Below are 20,923 nucleotides of genomic sequence, written 5' to 3' on the forward strand. Positions count from 1 at the left end.
AAAAACCACTAGACTAGAGAGAGGGGTAAAATGCAGGTCTTGGTGGGGTTAATGTTCAAGGTCACACAGTAAAGCACTTCAGATTTGTGCTGTGCTATATTTCCTTTAACAACACTATGGATTCAATGTTATCTGCAGGTTGCACTGTAAAACTTTATATGTCACTACTGTCCAAATGTCCTAAAGACTCATCAAACACAAACTACCACTATTAACACACACTAGATTTGTGCAGCCAGATGCTGTTGTTGACAGCGAGCTTACCAAATCTCGTTTCTCAGGCAATGGTTTGGACTCTTCCTGAGACTGAAGCTGACTGGCTATCTGCTCAGCCAATGAGCTAACACCCCCCGTGTACATCCGTATATAGCGCTATGAAATGCATTGGGGAGGACATGGAAAAACATAAGAAAGAGAAGCAAGAAAAGAACGAGAACATGAAAAGTGTACACAAAAGAGGTGCATGCAAACAATGGCGTTTCTCAGAAGACACTAACATGAAAACACATGCTCCCATACTTTCATGATTAGCGATTTAGGTTTGTTAATAACCATATCTAATACATCTATACATAACACAATTGCCTGCGATTTATAGATTTAGTTGAGGATGAAAAAATTAACAGTAACAACTACAACTAACAGTTCTACTTTGGTTTTTGTATGCCCGTTTTTGTAGGAATTGGTTTCTGAAATATTTTTGTATATGTCTCACTTATTGTACAGCCAAACGTTGATAGTATAAAAAAAAGTAGTCTGTACGTAATTGAGTGCCTAAACACACAATGCCACATATTGGTGACTTAGTCTCTTTTTTTATTGGGTATGACTTGACAATAAGTCAACTCAACATGGAACCAAATAAAGTTGCAAGTGACAGCACTTTGATAAATAAGGTAAGAAACACCATCCATTCAAGAAAGAACTCATAGCAAAGTACGGAGGCGCGTAACTAGAACCTGTGTTGTCTTTCTTTCTGAAATCATGGTTCAGTCACCAGTCACTAGAAATTCCAAAAATGTTTAGTGTCAAGCAAATTATTGGGTGAGTCTAAACTGTCTCCAGCCATCCTGTACAATAAACTGTTAGTGCAGACAGCTTCTCTTATTTAACTAATATATCTCACTACCTACAAAGCTCTGTTCAGCTTATCGCCTCAGGAAGGAGGTTTTTAGTCCCAAGAGGCAAAATGAAACAGTTCGGATACAGCTGCCATAACAGAACTAAAAAAGCTTTAGTCCTGTTTTGCTCATATTTGTTTTTGTTTATTCATTATTTTATTTATGGTATGGTGAAACAGGGGTTTGTGCGTGTGCCTCACAATAAGAAGGTCCTATGTTCGATCTCTGGGCTAGGGAACTTTCTGTATGGAGTTTGCATGTTCTCCCGTGACTGCGTGGGTTCCCTCCGGGCACTCCGCTTCCTCCCACCTCCAAAGACATGCACCTGGGGATAAGTTGATTGGCAACACTAAATTGGCCCTAGTGTGTGAATGGGAGTGTGAATGTTGTCTGTCTATCTGTGTTGGCCCTGCAATGAGGTGGCGACTTGTCCAGGGTGTACACCGCCTTCCGTCTGAGTGCAGCTGGGATAGGCTCCAGCACCCCCGTGACCCCGAAAGGGACAAGCGGTAGAAAATGGATGAATGGATGTTCTGGATTGTGATTGTATACTCTATTCTTTTTATGGGGAAATATGTTTAATGGATGTATTTTCTTGGCAGCAAAACAAGTTTGCCTTCGGGTACTAATAAAGTAACCGAGCCTTACAAACAAACATCCCCTCATTAATCATCGTCAACAAGTGTCTTCAAAGTAACAAGTCTGTGGGTATTACAATGAAGGTATACATAGGGGCGTTGAAGCGGGGCGGTTGGTGAGGATCTTGCCCCAAGCACAGGCCCCCCTGGGCTTGAAAAAAAAAAATTCTGCAATTTAAATCTGTAAGAAGTTGTTAAAAAAATGCATCATAGAAGTCAATATATAATCATTATTAAGTTCAATAATAAGAGTACTTAAATCAAATTAAGAATGTCTAAGACTACCTATACCACTTATCAAGGGTAAGAATAGGTTTGTTCCACCTGGATAGCGGCAAACCTAGCTTCAAAAACTTCACTCCACACAAAAAAGTTCACTTTAAATTAAAGCTCACATTTAAGCATTCAAACAACGCCAACGAGAGCCGATGAAAGAAAGGTAAAAATATTCTAAATCTATCTGTAGCAGCACAGGAGAAAGTTATGTACAAATTTAACTTATGCATTTCATTGTCCATAAATGTGGTGCATTCAAAGACCCTAGATAGTTTGCATGTTCTCCCCGTGACTGTGTGGGTTCTCTCCAGATACTCTGGCTTCCTTCCACCTCCAAAGACTTGCACCCGGGGATAGGCTGATTGGCACTACTAAATTGGTCTGATAGTGAGTGTGAATGGTTGTCCGTCAATATGTTTCGGCCCTGTAATGAGGTGGCGGCTGGTCCAGGGTGTACCCTCACCTCCACACGAGAGCAGCTGGGATAGGCTCCAGTGGTAGAAAATGGATGGATATTATCTACTGATGATAATCCTACATGTATCAGATAATCTCTACTTTACACTTTGAAGTAAAGGAAAACTTGACAGATGCATGATCATATTTAAGTGAATAAGGACAGGTTAACTCATTATTAGAATCCACATTCTGGTCACTTAACATCAAAATTGTTGGCACTTTTTGTAAACAAACAAAACCAAATTATATAGAGGGGTTTATTTAGATTTATCTAAATATGTTAACCCCATCTTTAAAAAGTCACAAACCTAAGTTTTTTACATCTGTTTTAAAAAAGCTGGTTTTAACCAAATGTTTTAGTACATGTAAACATATTAAGTGTGTGTGTATGGGCGTTGAGTTTAGGGTGGGATGAGAGGCCCTTTAGGACTTTTGTGTATGGGGGCCTCGAAATTGGTGCTACACCCCTAAATTTAGCAGCGACTTTTTCAGTTGGGTGACAGTAAGAGTGTAATTCATAGCCATGTCAAGTTTGCAAACCATGAAATCTACTGAATTTTACTTTTACAACAGGCATGTAAAATTAGGATGCTGGTCACATAGCTCCTCTAACATGTTGACGTGTTGTCAGCTAATACTGTGACTGATAAAAATCAATCTGACGCTCCTTCATTAAGAAATTAATTGAGACGTAAAGGCACTTAAATGTCCTTCCAAGTATGACAATAGACGAGCAGACAACTCAGAAGGGTAGTTCAGGGAGCCTCTTTGTAAACTATCTGCTTCTGGATAAAGAAATTAATATTGAGCCTGCAAGCGTTAGAAATCGATTATTTTGTGAATAACTCACTTCAGGCACAGCAAGTATCCGATATGTTTGGTTGCTGGAACCTTGACAAACACAATCAAAAGCAGGCAGATAGCGGCATACAGCAGCGAGAGAGTTAAAAGCGTCATCGTTCAAGTATTTGTGTTGGCGGAGCAGCATATGCGAATGTTCTTAGTTGTAGTACACGACACAAGCTGCCAGAAGACTTCAAGCAATAAATATTTCTGTTCAGACACAAAAAAAACATCTGTGCTGCAGACGTGAAACAATAATGTAAATTGATTACAATTACACAGCAAATTATTAGGAAGACCAGAATAACAGTACAGAGGGTTGCAAATTAGTTACATACCACAACAAGCAGCCTGGGATGACCTGAGATTGTGTTAAAAAAAACACTGCAGCGAGACGATACAACTTCTTGACCGAGAAAGGAGGTTGTGTCTGTTAGTGACAATAAAGTACACCGCATTTCTTACAACAACTACCTGTCTTGAGGTGTCAGAAGAAGGAGTGGAATCAGGGGAACTTTGGGCTCGAGCCAGGTGCCACTGTTCCATGAAAAAACGTGAAGGTTTTTTCTTAGGCTCCATGAAAATTATAGAGGAAGAGATGAAAGCACTTAAGAGAAATATTACAGCTCAATTTTACCTTCAAAAATATACCTAGCAATTAATTGAGTAACATTTTAAGTATAATTACTTCGGGTTAATGTATGGATCATTTAAGAAAGTAATTATCAAGCTTCTCGGTAATCAACACACAAAAACTAATCGTCCAAAGAAAACCATAACTAATATAATTATCAGTGACTAATCAATCACTATAAATATAGTACAATAGCTATCAATTTATGCTCATCCAAGACATACATGTTTCAAGGCAGGTCCACGTGTTTGTTGCTTTTCAAACATGAATCAATAATAAATAGCTGATAAGCTATCATTGTAAATAATGATGTTTCACCTTTAATCCGGTTGACTTGCCCTCCAACTGAGAGGCAAGTTGCTCAGCCCTCTCCTCAATACTAAGCACATATAAGGGCACTGGGTCAGACGAACGCAAAGACTTCACTGGTTTCTGCAGAAAAATCCAATCACAAAATGTAAATTCCATATTTTTATACATTCCCTTACTGGTATTTTTCCAAACCCAGTCACCATTTTGTGTTAAAATGTCTTCAAATATATACTTCACTATGAATAAAACCAGTGATCCTCATTAGAAACTGTCACACTCTTAAAATGAATAAAGTGGTTAGTCCGTGTGCACCAGAAAGTTAAGAATCTCAGTGAAGGCATCGAGAAAAAAAGCCTAACCTTTCTACAAGAGGAATGGCCTGAATTCGGATGCTCAACGAGGCCTCGTGACAAGTACCACTGCTCTAAAAAGAAACGGGATGGCTTTTTCTTAGGCTCCAGGGGAAAGAGAGTTCAAAAGAGGGAATTATATCATAAAAAAGGTGCAAGACAAGAAGAAATTGACAACACATTTGGGGGAATTTTCTTAAATAGGACAAGAACACACGTCTTTACCTTTACTGTGCACTCTAAAAAACATCAAAAACCGCCAACAACAGCCTATTTACATGCAGTGACCAGCATATTATACAAGCTGTAACAACATTGTTATGGTAAGAGCTAAAACAGAGGAGATACTTTTCTGGCGTAGTGACACATCGCCTTGCTCACACTGCTCCTCCGACCACTAGCGAGTCAGCTATGAGCTGGCTTGCGCTGCAAATAAAGGTTGCAACCAGTCATAAAATGAAGAAGAAGAAGAAGAAGAAGAAGAAGAAGAAGAAGAAGAAGAAGAAAGAAGAAAAAGAAGAAAAAAGAAGAAGAAAAAGAAAAAGAAAAAAAAGAAGCTAAAGAAAAAAGAAAAAGAAAAACAAGAAGAAAAAGAAGAGAGAAAAAAGAAAAACAAGAAAAACTAAAGCTAAAACTAAAAGTAGAAGTAGAAGTAGAAAAAGAAGAAGAAGAAGAAGGAAGAAGAAGGAAGAAGGAGGAGAAGGAGAAGAAGGAGAAGGAGAAGAAGAAGGAGAAGAAGAAAGAGAAGGAGAAGAATGACAAGAAGGAGAAGAAGAAGAAGAATGACAAGAAGAAGGAGAAGAATCAAAAGAAGGAGAATAATGAGGAGAAGAAAGAATAGAAGAAGAAGAAGAAGAAGGAGCTTGAGCTGCTTCTGCTGCTGTTGTATTGCCTTTGCGTTAGTACCGTATTTTTCGGACTATAAGTCGCAGTTTTTTTCCAGTGCAACTTATATATGTTTTTTTCCTTCTTTATTATGCATTTTCGGCAGGTGCGACTTATACTCCGGTGCGACATATACTCCGAAAAATACGGTAAATGTTAATTCCAGGTTTTTAAAATCATGCATCTCAACTGTAGAGAAGCTGGTCAACTTTGAAAATGTACATCCTACCAGCTTGACCCCATATGGCTTTCAACAAATGGAGTGCAGCATAAAATCATTCCAACATCACTAGGAAGCTTTTTTTTTTTTTTTTAATCTGTGGAGTGACAATTATTCTGAATTTACAAGCTAAATGAGAGCAGTCGGCATCCCCATGAGAGCCGACATTGTAAGTGGCTGTTTTATGTTGTTATTTGAAATGTTTATCAATAGTGCTAAATGATAACAGCCCAAGGCCCACACCAAGCTGGATATTAGTGGTAACAGAACACACTCTCTTCACTGCTGTTGTTGACAAAAGTAGCGTTTGTTATAATGCGCTCTGTGAACTCAATGTGCCGAGGAAAAAAGTAACAATAATGCTTAAAATGACCAACATACAGTAAATATTACATAATTGTGTCTGTTACTACACTACATACATACTTACAGCATATATAAAACGCTGCTAGAGGCTTTTGGGCTTTGTAGGCAGAATAGATTGTATACCCATTACTTACAGGAATACAATCACACTTTATTTGAATGGCCCTTAATCACAAGTGCCTCAAAAGGTTTTACAAACCACAAGGCCATCCCATGATCTGCACCCACATCCGGGCAAGGAAAAACTCCTATAGCCCAAACTGGGAAAAAGAAGAAACGTTGGGAAGGGGCCGTAGAAGTGGCGACCCCCCTCTGAGTGACTGGCTGCAATGGATACTGAGTGGGTATAGTTATTGAATTATTACATTAATGTGAGACTTGTTAGCTGCCTCATACGAGCAGTTTTTCACTATTTACAATGCACAAAAAGGGAAAGATATGTGTCCTTGTCTCACATAAGGATTGTGGATGACCGGCAACATTCCAAAAAAAAGTGCAGTTTTCCTTTAAGAAGAAGTATTGCAACTTGAAAGCATTGGTTAATTTCTACATGTGTCTGTTGTTTGCACACTTTAGCCACAACACAGCCATGCAAAGTGTTCACCTTTGGTGGCATGTCAGCTTTGCCCTTAAACTTGGAGAAAAGGCGGTCAGCCCTCTCCTGTATACCAGGTACATGAATAGGTCCTGGGTCATTCAGTTGCAAGGGCTTCCAGTCCTGCTGAGGAAGCTTTATTAAGACCTGACAATATTAAGTAAATCCTGCTGTGCTACTATACGCCTGGTCAGGCAGTCATGTTACCCCATAATTCACAGGCTTCTCGTAGTATTCAAGCTCCTCTTCTTCTGGAGTAACACTAAAATGCTTGAAGGCAAATGGTTTGCATTAAGCAGAAATAGTCTCAAAAATAGGAGCTTTAAAATATGTTTTTTTTTCAGCATGCAGCATGACTGTGGTTGACAATGACTAATAAGCAAAGTGCCCGGAACAAAAATTATATTTGTAAGTTTCTACAAAATATAATAATTTGATTGAAGGAAAGAATACAAGAGGGTAAACTATCCCCCCCCACACACACACACACACACACACACACACACAGACAAATACAACGGAATGTGTGTCACCTCAGTGTGAAGAGAAAGCGAGGAAGTGGAGGAGGAAGAGGAAAGAAGCAAAATGGTTTTCTTTGGGCAGCTCCGAGAGCCCGAGCTGTACGCTTGGTCGGGACCACTTCTTGCCTTGAGGGACGAGGAACAGAACATTCAGCACAAGTCCATGGAGCTGATGACGTCTAGGTGAAGTCGTTTCTGGCTCCTCGTCAGTAACATTCAAGAAATGATTGCAAATAATTTAAACAGCTCTTATCACAAAAGTATTGTTAACATTACCACACTTAATATTTAAAAACTTATTGGAGTTAGTCTGAGGTACTTTTGCAATTAATTAGTATCACTTTTACTACACAAGTTCACACAAATTAAATTTTTAGTCGGAGTTAAAAAAAAAATCTTGTTAGTCAAACACAATTGCAAAAAGTGTATTAGGATTTGGGAGAAAAAACTAATATTCTATCAGGGCAAAAAATCCAGTACAGTCGTCCCTCGCTATATCGCGCTACAAAAGCCTCGGCTTCAACCTGTCATATCGCGGATTTCTATTTTTTTTGTTTTACTTTAAAAAACAAAAAAAGCAAAAACATTCTACAAGAAGTTTTTACCTAAATTAAGTGCTAAACTAAGTTTTATTTGCTTTATGTTGTGGCAATCGACAAATATTTTCCAAGCGTTTCTTGGTTAAGGGTGAAATAAACTACTATGTAAAAACCTAAGACTTGTGCTACTCTATCTTCACTATGACAATCTCAACCAGATTTTTTGTATTGAACACATGTTTGATGGACTTCATCTTTAACTCCTGTCTCAGTCAGTCAGTAACACGTATGCACATTGGTGAGCTTTTGATGAACGCGATCTCAAACGACAGGAACTGGATGCAGCATTAGACATTCGATACACCAATATCAGCAGCTGATCGGCTAAAGTGGAGAAAATCTCTATTGATGCACGTCATTGACATCAATGACACAGCTTTGGCTTGAGCTATGTGTAATGACAACGCAGACACGCAATGGTAACACGGAATGCCAACATCCAAGCTAATGATCGTAGCTGCTACTGTCAAGTTGACCAAGTTTTTTGCAAAACAACTTACGCCCGTGGTTCACACATGGAAGCCTAGTTCTAACTTAGAGGAATTACCCAGGATGCGACCAAGTATTTGTCACGTTGTGGCCATGTTGGAGTGACTGGGTGACAGCCATAGCAATTATGCTTGGAGGATCCTACGGGCTCCTGGTAAGTACAGAAGCCTACTCTATCGGGTGAAATGTGTGTGAAGGTGACTATATGGGTGTCAATTCATGTTTAGAGGGTTCTAATTATGTTAAAAAAACATATTTACAAGGTCGGAAACAGTTTTGTGCTCAAACTATGAAAATATTTAATTTATGAATAATAATCCAATTTTGCAGATCAGTTTATCGCGGTCATGTCTGGTCTCAATTAACCACGATAAACAAGGGACGACTAACTATTCAAACATTATACTCCACTATAGTTTGTGAGAAAATAAAATTGTGGGCAAACTACTCCAGCTTTAAAAAAATAATATTGTAGTAGTCGTGTTTACTATTACCGTATTTTTCGGACTATAAGTCGCAGTTTTTTTCATAGTTTGGCCGGGCTCCAGTGCAACTTATATATGTTTTTTTCCTTCTTTATTATGCATTTTCGGCAGGTGCGACTTATACTCCGGTGCGACTTATACTCCGAAAAATACGGTACTTGGTTTCATGGATTATTTTCTGTATTAGAGAAAATGCCTCTGCTTGGAAAGATTAGGGATATTCATGTTTGACAAGTCTATTATCACTTATCAATTATATGAATGAGTTTACAGGATGTAAAAGGGTTCAAGGAATGGCTAACTACAACCAGGCCAGCAGCGCTAACCATACCTGCTCCCCTCTGTTGGGCAGGGTCTGACACTTGATCTTTTCTTTGTATCGAATGCTCAGCTGCTCCTGCTGCTGTGTGCGTCTCTGAACCAGGACAGACAGCAAATATCCGATTGCTTGATTAAGGGTTTAGGATTGTTGCATGAGTATCGAATACCAGAGATTTGATCATCTAACTACTGCTGGGATCACTCACACGGGTGCAAGTCTGGTTCTAGGTAGCACACTATGGGATATACGGTTAGTAAATCAGTCTTGGGGGAGGGGTTTGTCTCTAAGGAGAAGGGGAAGGTCCCCTTTTTTACCTTTCTCCAAGCTGGGACAGGTGCCAGGCGCACTGGCTCAAGGGGTTTGGGCGGGGACTGGGGCAAAAAGCAGTCCAGATTGGGCAGAGAATCCCCCTTTGTGGTCGTGTGAAGATGAAGGACATCGACAGTGGTTGGCAATGAAGCAAAGAAAAGCATGCAAGCAATCATGAAACATGTTGGGAGAGGTAGAAGAGGCACAGGAAATAGATACAAAGAAGTGACTGATGAATAGATGAATAAAACATACAATAGGTGTTCAAAACTAAGGTGAAAACCTGTCATTACAGGACCAGACTCAGAGAACATAACATATACTGTATAATGGTCATAGCATTTATATCTCTACTGCATTAGGGCTATTCCACCAAATCTGTGCCACGCGTGTGTCAAGTACATAAAACGTATAATAAATGCATGATAAATCTAACTGTTTTTGTTTTTTTTATTACACCAAGTGCCCTAAAATTAGAATTTACCATGAAATATAATAATCTATATCAGGGGTGACCAAAGTGGGGCCGCAGAGAAGTTTAGTTTGGCACACAAAAGGTTGGTTTCCCAAGTTTAATACATATTGAAACTGACCTCTTTCAAGTTTACATTAATAATTATTGGCATGTCTGCGTGTTGATCTCTCTAAATTATATATGGCTGTATGCGATTAACTCCTCACTCATGGTGCTGCTGTACGCTTAAAATCACTGTGCGTCCCATATTTTCACTTTGGCCCTTGAAGGCAAAAAGTTTGGGCACCCAGATCTATATCCTTCAGAGATAGTATCATTAACTCAGCAATAACTTAAGTTAGTTTTCCTAAAAAAGAAACAGGAAAACATTCACACTTTAGTTGTGTCCCTAAATTGTCACTCAGTCTTGTTACCCCAACACAGTACCCCATCTGAAAAATGTGGAATATTCCACAAGTCACAGTGTTCCCAGAAAGTTGCATCATTCGGATCCTCTGCAGGCTATGGAAAAGCTAAAAGTAAGTTCACTAATTTATTTTTCTGTCTATTTAATGGAATTTCAACTATGACCGGGGTTTGGGATTGAACTCTTACCACAATCCTGATACCTAAATTATTTTGTATGTTATGTTTATTTCTAGATTTTTTTGTTGAATGACTATAGTGTGCTTAGTGTCAACATTATATTAGCATGAATACCATATGTGGCCATATTTCAGGTATTTACTATTTCTAAGCTAAAACAAACTCACTCCCGTTACTTTCAGTCCGGTACTCAAATAAGTCATCTTCAGTTAAGGAACCTTGTACATAAATGAAATAAAAGTAACCTGAGATGGGCCAATACATATTTTGAGCAGTTTAATATGTGTATTAATCAGATTTAGCGAAATCCAAGTTTATTTGGAGTTCGTTACAACAAGCAAATGGCACCGGTTCAGTGAAATTGTCCTTATGTACCACCAGATTTTCTCATTTTCCAAAGTATTTGTTTGTGTATGCTAACTACTAAAATGCTAATGATTACATGTAAAGTCCGTAATTTTGCATGTCCTCCAAAGCAATTTCAAGCACAACACATAGGGCGCATCATAAATGCCATTTTCAGTCCATTTTTAAAAAATTTTTGGTGACTTAAAATCAGTGAATGTCCATCCTCCCATCCATTTTCAACCGCTTGTCCCCTCTCGGGGTATCATAAATCATTCTAGCGAGCAGACAAAAAATCTAACCGTTCATGCTAACACAACTTCATTAATATTTACTGCACTCGAGTCGTAACAATGTTCCTCACAAAGCCGATGCTTGACCCTAATTTAGTCGGCAACATTTACAATAATGCAACATTTGATCAGAGGCACAGTAACACTTGTGTTGACATACGTGATGTATTCTATGAGTGTAATAATTGAGAGTTGTCTTTTTCTGCTTCAACAATGATTTCCAGGGTTGTTATAGACCTTTCCTACCCATTAATGTGCAAAGCTGTGCTAACCAATTCAGCACTCTGAGCCCAGACAGCCCGGTAAGGTCGCCCACATGGAACAGGAACAATAGTCCGCCTGACAAATGTCCACTTTGGAGTTCCTCCCAATAAAACAACAGCCCATATGTCCTCCATCATGACACTAAAAGGCACGGCCTCACTGGTTGTGCAAAATGTATACAGCAAATGAAATCCAATTATCAAATCCAAGCAGCGTGAGCACACTGTACCTGTCTTATAAGTCCTGAGGCGTGAGCGGGCGCATTCTCCTCAAACTTGGCAAGCAGCTGGGTAGCCATGACCTTGACTTTATTGTTGTTCCCTACAGCAGCAGAATCCATTTTCCTCTCTGCCAATAGAGCTGGTACATTGGCCTGTCTGTCTTCACGAGCAGCCTTGGATACTTCCTCCTGAAAAAACATTTATTGGGAGATTTGTTTTCCAATCACCTTTAGGAATTAGACTCTTTGAAATTACAACTCTGAGCAATTTCTAAAGGAATGCACTAGGGGTGTACGATAATCATCAGGACGTTTGGCATGTTGGTAATCATAATGTGACACCGATAATCCAATAACATTTAAAAAAAAGAATAGATAACAAATAAACATTTTCAAAAATGCTCCAATTACCCATACTGTGCTGTACGCTCATACATCGTTGGATGTTACAAACTGTCCCTATAATCACCGGACCTCAGTACTCAGAGGAAAACATCCCGTGTCATGCCTGAACCAAATGCCCTGCAAACACTCCGCAAGGGAATAACACATCAACCTCAATGGCCACCCACTAGTATCCACACCAAAACAGAGGAAGCTATCAGTGCCCTGCTCCAGTGCAAAGTGATTGCAAACTCATGATTCTGATCCACTTGTGCTTGGCGGTAACATTTTTGTAAGTAATGTTGCATCCTGACAGAAGTCTGACGTTCTTTTTTACTTTATTGGCGACCTCAACATGCCAACAGCAGCCCTCATTAGACGACACCACAGCGCTAGCCTAGCCAGTAGCCACAACAAAAACAACAAACCACTTCCTCATGATGGTTATGGCAAGCAAGTAGGTTGTGTTTTTGTACGTTCTCTATGTCCTGTATTGCTGCAATAGTTATGACAATTTGTTGTAGATTATTTATAAATGTATTACTTATTCTTAATGACATTTACATCACTGAAGTATTTGAATTACTAGCATGTTCAACTTGAATGTCACAAAATTCCATTACATAAAAAAGCATTGTTCTTTTTTGGGGGGTTTTACAAAAATGTGCATGTCTTCAATTTTATAAGTAACGGTTTGGGCACCATTTTTAAATTACAGATTTGGTATTAGTATCGGTTAAAATGTAAACAATACTCATCCATAATCAGGACATAAGCTTCACTGATTTATGAATGTTACCCCAAAAGGGACAAGCGGTAGAAAATGGATGGATGGATGGATGGATGTTACTATACTAGTGATGTCATATTTGGTTATCCACCATTGTTTGACTCTCTCTTAACTCTAGGTGTGCACACACTACACTAAAATCTACATTTATAAAATAACAGACTTAAATAATAATTTATCGATATCAGTCTTGAGAAGCAGGAAGGTATCGGCTTTAGTATAGATTTAGTATACTCAATCTTGCATCATTATCCAAGTTTTATGTTTATCTTATTTACAGACAATAAACCAGATCCATCCAACCATCCAATTTCTACCACTTGTCCCTTTTTGCATGAAGATAATTTTGAATGCCCTCCATTAATTTATTATATACATACCGTATTTTTCAGAATATAAGTCACAATTTTTTTCATAGTTTGGCCGGGCTCCAGTACGACTTATATATGTTTTTCCTTCTTTATTATGCATTTTCACCAGGTGCGACTTATACTACGGTGCGACTTATACTACGGTGCGACTTATACTCCGAAAAATACGGTATGTTCATGAACGTAATCTAGATTATCTCTCTCTTGTTTGCATGAATCTTTCACAACAACTCACGTCTTCAGACTGGCTGGTTTTCCTTCTCTTCCCCAAACCGTCCATGTCCTTCTCTTTTTTGTCCTGGTGATGAAATATCAAACAAAGTATTAGTCCCATCACAACAATGTATGTCTCTGCTCAATATTTCTGGAAGAGATTATTGGATGTTCAAACTCTGACCTTGGGGTTACGTTTCCTTGAGATTGCAATGCTCTGACCAAGCTTGCTAAAGAAGGAGATGGGTGATTTAGTGCTTGCCATTAGTACAGCCTTCTCCTCTGGACTCAGATTTTGATTATCTGAACAGACAAAAGAAAGGATGAAATACAGGAGTCATTTGTTGGGATAATTAGGCACTGAATCAGTACAACCTCTCTTTATGCCATACACTAAAATAGACAGTCTCTCACCTCCAGGTGGCACTGTGTCCTTAAACATCTCATAGAACTGGCTAAGGTACATGACCATAGAAAGTTTGTCAGGCTCCACAACAGTAGACATCTCTTTGCCAGTCATGCAGGGTGAGATGCCAAATTCCCTCTCTGCCACGTCAAAACCCAACTGGTTGTTCTTTTCTTGGTCTCGTTCATCCAGGGAATCAAAATCACTGAGGACAACAACGAAAGCGAAACAAGACAAAGTCAAAAACAGGATTTGAAAACAGACGTTCAGAGGCAAAAATACAGAAAGGTATAATTACATCCTTGGTGTTGTGTTCCCTCGAAAACAAAATAACTCCAGGTTCCATAATCTATTTGATTGACATTACTGTTTGGCTCTGTAATTACCTTTTATATGCATTGTTTCCATTTGTCACCATAAGGTTACCCACTGACATCAATGCAAGTACATTTTAAAAGGTCTACAGTGTATCAAAACAAAATTTTCATTAACAAAAAATATTTTACAAAAGAAAAAAAGCAGATGGCAGACTACAGATATACAATGAGTCGTACCTTAACTTACAAGTACCGAAATTTATGAGTAGTTTGGGATACAAGTGGACTCTCTGATTTTTGTTAGGCTTTAAGTTGCAAGCATAATTTTGAGTTACGAGCATTTTCGCCAGCGGTTGACGTTGACTTGTCCACAGCCCACAGCCAGAAATTGACACAATCCTGCACTCTAACCACCGGAACGGAGAGAGTTGGTGGAAAAAAGAAGAAGCAAACGAACGAATAAGAGAAACAACCTGGTCAGTCAGTCTGCATCACACAAGCTGCACTCAGTGTTAGCGACATGCAGCCACAAATTTCCAAACAACTGACATTTATTCATTACATTTTGGAGAAGCAGCTGTTGCTGTTAGACGTGTTTCAGCTTTGTCTCCTAACTTAAGCATTGAGCATTACCGTTGAAACACAGTTTGCTGTCAACTCTAACCTTTCCGGTCCGTCACTCAATTACGTTTGTGTGCCACAACAATGTTGTAGTTCCTATTGTTAACTACTAAGCAGCTCGTAGGAGACATCTACAAAAGTCTGGTTCCGAAGGTAAATGCTGAACAATATTAAAACATTATTTCATAAAACTACTGTAGTTGTTTGTAATAGATGATATTGTAATGTTTTTCATATCTATATTTCTTTTTTTTCTTCTTAAAAGACATATTACATATTCAAATGGTTGTGTTTTGGGAGGGCCCAGCACGGATTGAATTTATTTAAATTAATTTCAATGAGCGAGGCTGATTTGAGACATGAGTGTTTTGAGTTACGAGCGCGGACGCGGAACACTAACTTGATGTACTACCATACTATATATAATACATTTAATTGCCATCCTACTTAATTAACACTGAAAATATGAGCAAAGCGGCAAAGGCTAACTAAATATGTAATACTTTAATAAAATGTACAACTGATGAGAACATTTTACAGTATAAAACAAGTTGTATGCAAATAATATGCAAAATAACGCATAGCTGGAAGACAGGCTAATGCATGATTTTTGGTGAGAGACAATTTACTGTAAATGTCATTGCTCGAAGCCGGGGAAAATATTTCCATTACACAACAATTACCTCATACAGTCCATTTAAAAACATCAGTGCATTCCATCAAGCACAGAACAGACTCTCTCAAACCTCTTAGAAGCTGCCTTTTCACATGTGCGCAGTTAATGAAGAACTGCACTTTTTGGGGGAATTTTGCCAATCAATCGCAAGCCATATGTAAAACAAGAACACGTTTTTTTTAATGCATTTTAATTTGTAATATCCGATGATATACGAGGTGGCTAGCAATGAAGCTAACGGGAGTTATCTATTGCGCCCATAAAGCCCTTATACAAAACATCCAAAAACCGCAAACAATATTCTATTTACATGTCGTGACCTGCATATTCTTCTTTCTTTCTTTCTTTCTTTAGTTTATTTCGAACATTAACACACTTACAGCATAATACATCACACAATTTCATATCATTTCACTTTACATCATGTCCGAAAAGGAGTAGGAAGAAGCAAAGCTTATTTAATCCTACCCCTTTCCCACTTCAGAGCGTTTACAAATATATACATTCATTTACTGACTGATATTAACCAAGTATTAGTGATATTGTTATTATAAGCAGGGCTGTACGCTTAGCTTTTTAACTAATGGCACCGGTGCTACTAAATGGAAAAAAATTGGTCGCACAGAATTTTTTTGTAGCACAGAAACATTTTTGTAGCATTATGAAATGTCTTAGATATCACAATTTAATTATCAACACTTAAACAAGGTACACATGTGCACTCATAAATATAAACACAATGCGATCATAAGGCCTACTGTAACGCTCAATTAAACACAGAGAACATCCCTAAACTGTGCTAGCACTGTCACTAACAAAAGTAGGGCTGGGGGATAGGGATCAAAACTAATATCCCAATTTAGTTTAGCCCATAAACTAACCCACAAATGGAAATATTTGTTGACGTTACTAAATATCTCCACCATGCCTTGATTTGATTTTAAATTTTCAGGACTGATTGTGATCCCAAATACATAAAAACAGGTACCATCAAGTAAAAAAATATTGGTTTTGTGTAATAGGATCCCAACTTAAGAGGTGTTTTGAAAAAAAGGAAAAGCCTTGAAAATAACATAAGAAAAGTCAAATATAATCTCCAATCTTCTTTAAAGAAACAGTTGGCTACGCTCAATTGTTCAGCTAACAAATATATTAAAGAACAAAATGTGAAATAAAGTGTCCAGGTTTTTAAACATGAAAATAAACTGACTGTGTTTTTTTATAGGTAAACATCATAGAACATACCACAAAGATACACACAGCTCTCAGCGCGAGTGATCGATCATTTGGTTATGGTTTAAATTTATTTCAAACATGCTATACAGATGGGCGAAAATTTTACTCTAATTTTATCAGATTTGAATGGATTTATTTTAGGAGCAAAACGCAAAAAAAGGCGCACCATACAGCACTGATAAGCGCACTGATTAGCGGCGACCCCAAATAGGTAACTAGCTCGGGTGAAAGTTCACTTAAGATTTTAAATCATGCCTCTCACTTGCACAGTTTAAGGTTGTAGAGAAGTTGGTCAACTTTGAAATACAACTTAGACCTGGAGATGACGAGAAAGACACGAAAAGACTCTTGTTAGTGTTACGTTTTTTTCACCTTTAACTGCTTGAGGATTATGGTTAATTCTTCATCTAAACGGGAAGATATAAACGTCCCATCTGTCGACATCCCAGTGAGAGCAGATATTGTACAGTAAGTGATTGTTTTATTATGTCTGTAGTTTTTCTTTCTTGTTAAGCACTTAGCACTACTGCTGCTTGCTGGATCTTCTTATCACTCAGCTTCTGTAACTTGTAGCTCCTCATCCATATATTCAGCCTCACACAAACAAGCTTCTGGACCATCATTTGTCCCAAAGGAGTCATTGTTAGCTCTCATTATTGTCTGGCATGTTTAGTAGTGGTTGGAAATAGCGAAGGTTGTGATGTGTCTGTGAAATGAATGTTCCACCATTTGCTTAAAGAGACCAAAATACATAAATATTACATGTCACTATGAATGTGCATGTTACTACATTGCGCATATAATTCCAGCTTGTATAAAACATGTTGTTGTAGGTTTTTGGATTTTTCTTTAAAGCGCTTTATACGTGGAATAGAGCAAATCCCATTACCTTCATTGTTAGATGACTCTTGCTAGCGTTTATATAGAAGTTGGAATACATAAATAAAGAAAAACGTGTGCCTGTCTCACATGAGCATTGTGAATAATATCCAAATAAAAAAAAAAAAGGGCAGTTTCGCTTTAAACATCCTAAACCCTCTCTTTACTTAAAGCAGCTGTCACACAACTACCGTAATAGCTTAGATTGTTAACTGCCATGTTGCCACAAGAGAACATCAATCTGCATTATGGCTGTGGCGTGTGTGTGTGTGTGCGTATTCTGTGGTGTGTGTGTGTGTGTGTGTGTGTGTGTGTGTGTGTGTGTGTGTGTGTGTGTGTGTGTGTGTGTGTGTGTGTGTGTGTGTGTGTGTGTGTGTGTGTGTGTGTGTGTGTGTGTGTGTGTGTGTGTATGAGCGGAAAAGGGCAAGGCCCCCTCAAGGGCCCTGAGGAGTCCATTACATGTGGTATCTGTCACCTCATTAACACAACACACATACACAACAAAAGGCAAGGTCCAATTCAGACACTTAATAGCGCATGCAACCCACACATATTCATATAACAGGCTAGTCTTCCAAACAATGCTTAAACCTCTAAGTCACCCACACTGAGCAGATCACATAGTTAGGAATCTTTCACAAATTTACACCGAGCTGGGTATGTGTTGTGCATGTGTTCTTCGGGTACTCACATAAAATCTGGCCTGTATCGGTGAATGAGCGCACACAGGGCCAGACCACTCTTCCATGACATAGTGAGGTCCTTTACGCAAACATTTCGATATCCTTCTGTTTGCCTCTGACACCAGTTAAGAAGTTTACTGGATCGAGCTATGGATTCTGAAGAGGCAGGAAGAGATAAATTGTTATCATGTTAAAATTACAAATGGGAAGCTAAAATACAACAATTTTTTGTTTGTGGCATTGCACACACTGTTTGGGAAAAAAATATTTGGACACACCTTTAATCAATACTCACACCCGCATTCGACTTAGTGGGAACAATTTAGGAAAAGCCAGTTCATGTACCAGCAGTGGTTGCATGAGTTGAATGTGGAAGAACTTGAGAGCCATGAGTTCCACCTCACCAAACCTAGGAGAGATTAGCCAGATCCCCATCCGACCCATCTAAAAAGATCTATATTCCTAGTCCAAAATGCTGTATATATTGTCTTCCTAGAAGAGTGGAGCCATATTTTATTTCCACTTACAGTAGGTGTAAAAACTAGGTGTCCAAATACTTTATTCCAGATAATGTCTCTCTGCTGGACAATCTTACGGCCTCCGTCAGACATGAAGCTGTGAAGGGACTCGTTAAGGTTTATCAGCCGTGACTCCATCATCCATGTTAGTACCAGTATAAACTGGTTCATGAGGTAATGTAATGAACCATGAAAGGTCAATTGTTTACTGCCATAAAGACGACATGGCATGCAAATGAGCAGTTAGGAGAGGATGCTGTTTATGTTGAATTTATTGCAACCAATCAATGACCTGGTTAGTACACGCCAAATATTTATGGTCCATTATTTAACAATAATCATATACATAGTTTATGTAGTACGTAGTAGAAAACCACACATTTGTTGAAACTAAAAAAGAAAACTCCATGCATTTGGACATTGGGTTACCTTGCAACTGCTTGTCAAGCAGGCAAAAGTCTATAGTGGAAATAGTCCAATGTTACATTGCAGCAGCAAAAATCTTTGACTAATGAATTGTGAAAGTATGTGTTTTGGTCAGTAAAACATTTAACACATACTGTAAACAAAAAAATACAAACCATTCCTGGCCAACTTTGGTGTCGATGAGTTGATCACATTTTCTATTTCAATGCGCAGCTCTCTGGATTCTCCCGTGTCGATCAAGTGCCGTACCTGTAAATGATTTTATCTGCATTATTTTACATATCAACTTTTAATCTAAGGGTATTATACAATTATATATTATATACAAAAATATGTAATGTTTTCTTAAATGCTTTTTCAAAAGTTCTTAAGATATATGATGACAGAGAATGATCCAACAGAAGAGCTGTGCCAAAGAACTGTAAATTTAGCAGTCTGTGAATTATTGTGGTTGAAATTTACTGTGCAGTAGAACTGCATTTTAATTAGTTTTTCTCTCATCCATCCATCCATTTCCTACGGCTTGTCCCTATCAAGTCGTGTATATTTCCAAATATAATAACCACTCTAAACCACAACCCCAACAAATCACAGGAACATTTATCTGTCAATATCTTATTTATGACATTATCAATATTATTAGCTCCATTATCAGTTCATCCAGGATTTCGCAGGCTTTTTTGTGATTATTGTGGTCTAAAATGCCTGAATTCAGGGCAGATTTTTCCGAAAGTTGTGGCAAAATTTGCAATGTTTTGAGGTTTTTTTCTTTCAATAACATTATATTAACTCATGATTTCATGAAATTGATACCAATATTTTAAGTGTTCCTTGTAACCTTAACCTCAAAAAGCACAGGATTTCAGCACAATTTTAAAACAGAGACTAAAAAGTAGACACTAATTGTCAAACTATGTTTTATTTATAACTAATAATAGTAACAATGAATTATAATTACAGAACGAAAAACTTAACCAAAGGCTTCCTTATTGTCTGCTGCCTGCTCTGTTATTCACAAGTTGCAGACATTCTGTGTGTACGTTTTATGCTTGAAAAGTGTTTGTCCATCTTAAACATTATTTTATGTTCCAACACACTCAGCCTCGCACATAAGGAGCAGTTGCTAGACTCCAAACATCCCAGAACAAGCTAGTCAGATTACTTTTAGACCTCCACCCCAGATCACACCTCACTCCTACCCACTTCTCCAAAGTGGGCTGGCTAAGGGTGGAGGACAGAGTAAAACAACTTGCACTGAGCCTAGTCTCTAAAATTCGCTACACCTCCCTGATACCGAAGTACATGTCAAACTACTTCCTTAACGTAAATGACCGCCATAACCACAACACCAGGGGGAGCTCCACTAACCACATTAAACCCAGATTCCGATCTAACAAAGGTCTTAACTCATTCTCTTTCTATGCCACATCGATATGGAATGCACTCCCAACAGGTGTAAAAGAAAGGGCATCTCTATCCTCCTTCAAAATCGCACTAAAAGAACACCTCCAGGCAACTTCAACCCTAAACAAACACCCTCCCTTCCACATCCTACCTCCCCGGATTGTAAATAATCAAATGTAGATACGTATTCTTATGTTTTCTGATCTCTCTCTCCATGTCCACTACTTGCTGTACATATCCTACCAAGTCAGTCCTACAGTGATCCAATGTCCATTCCCCCCCCCCCTCCACATCCCACACCCCGGATTGTAAATAATGTAAATAAATCAATGTATATACTCTGATGATTATCTTGTGTGATGACTGTATTATGATAATAGTATATATCTGTAT

At 38.3% G+C, this 20,923-nt stretch overlaps 1 protein-coding gene across 2 annotated transcripts in view; it reads right to left on the reverse strand.

The window, feature by feature from the left end:
- Positions 1-20,923, reverse strand: part of mical3a (microtubule associated monooxygenase, calponin and LIM domain containing 3a) — a 161,587-nt gene that overhangs the window by 49,104 nt on the left and 91,560 nt on the right. The window contains exons 12-27 of one of the 2 annotated variants that reach the window (XM_061970129.2): positions 19,282-19,375; positions 19,130-19,159; positions 18,191-18,338; positions 13,779-13,975; positions 13,549-13,667; positions 13,387-13,449; positions 11,616-11,795; positions 9,430-9,525; positions 9,125-9,208; positions 7,233-7,346; positions 6,907-6,969; positions 6,709-6,822; positions 4,643-4,738; positions 4,290-4,403; positions 3,812-3,910; positions 265-372 (exon numbers count right to left, since the gene is read on the reverse strand). In XM_061970129.2, coding sequence (XP_061826113.1) covers positions 265-372; positions 3,812-3,910; positions 4,290-4,403; positions 4,643-4,738; positions 6,709-6,822; positions 6,907-6,969; positions 7,233-7,346; positions 9,125-9,208; positions 9,430-9,525; positions 11,616-11,795; positions 13,387-13,449; positions 13,549-13,667; positions 13,779-13,975; positions 18,191-18,338; positions 19,130-19,159; positions 19,282-19,375 — 1,719 coding nt within the window. The remainder of the gene's footprint in view (positions 1-264; positions 373-3,811; positions 3,911-4,289; positions 4,404-4,642; positions 4,739-6,708; positions 6,823-6,906; positions 6,970-7,232; positions 7,347-9,124; positions 9,209-9,429; positions 9,526-11,615; positions 11,796-13,386; positions 13,450-13,548; positions 13,668-13,778; positions 13,976-18,190; positions 18,339-19,129; positions 19,160-19,281; positions 19,376-20,923) is intronic. The other variant, XM_061970130.2, reaches the window with a different exon arrangement.

This window comes from Nerophis lumbriciformis, linkage group LG10 (genome assembly GCF_033978685.3).
Source record: "Nerophis lumbriciformis linkage group LG10, RoL_Nlum_v2.1, whole genome shotgun sequence".
NCBI lineage: Eukaryota > Metazoa > Chordata > Actinopteri > Syngnathiformes > Syngnathidae > Nerophis > Nerophis lumbriciformis.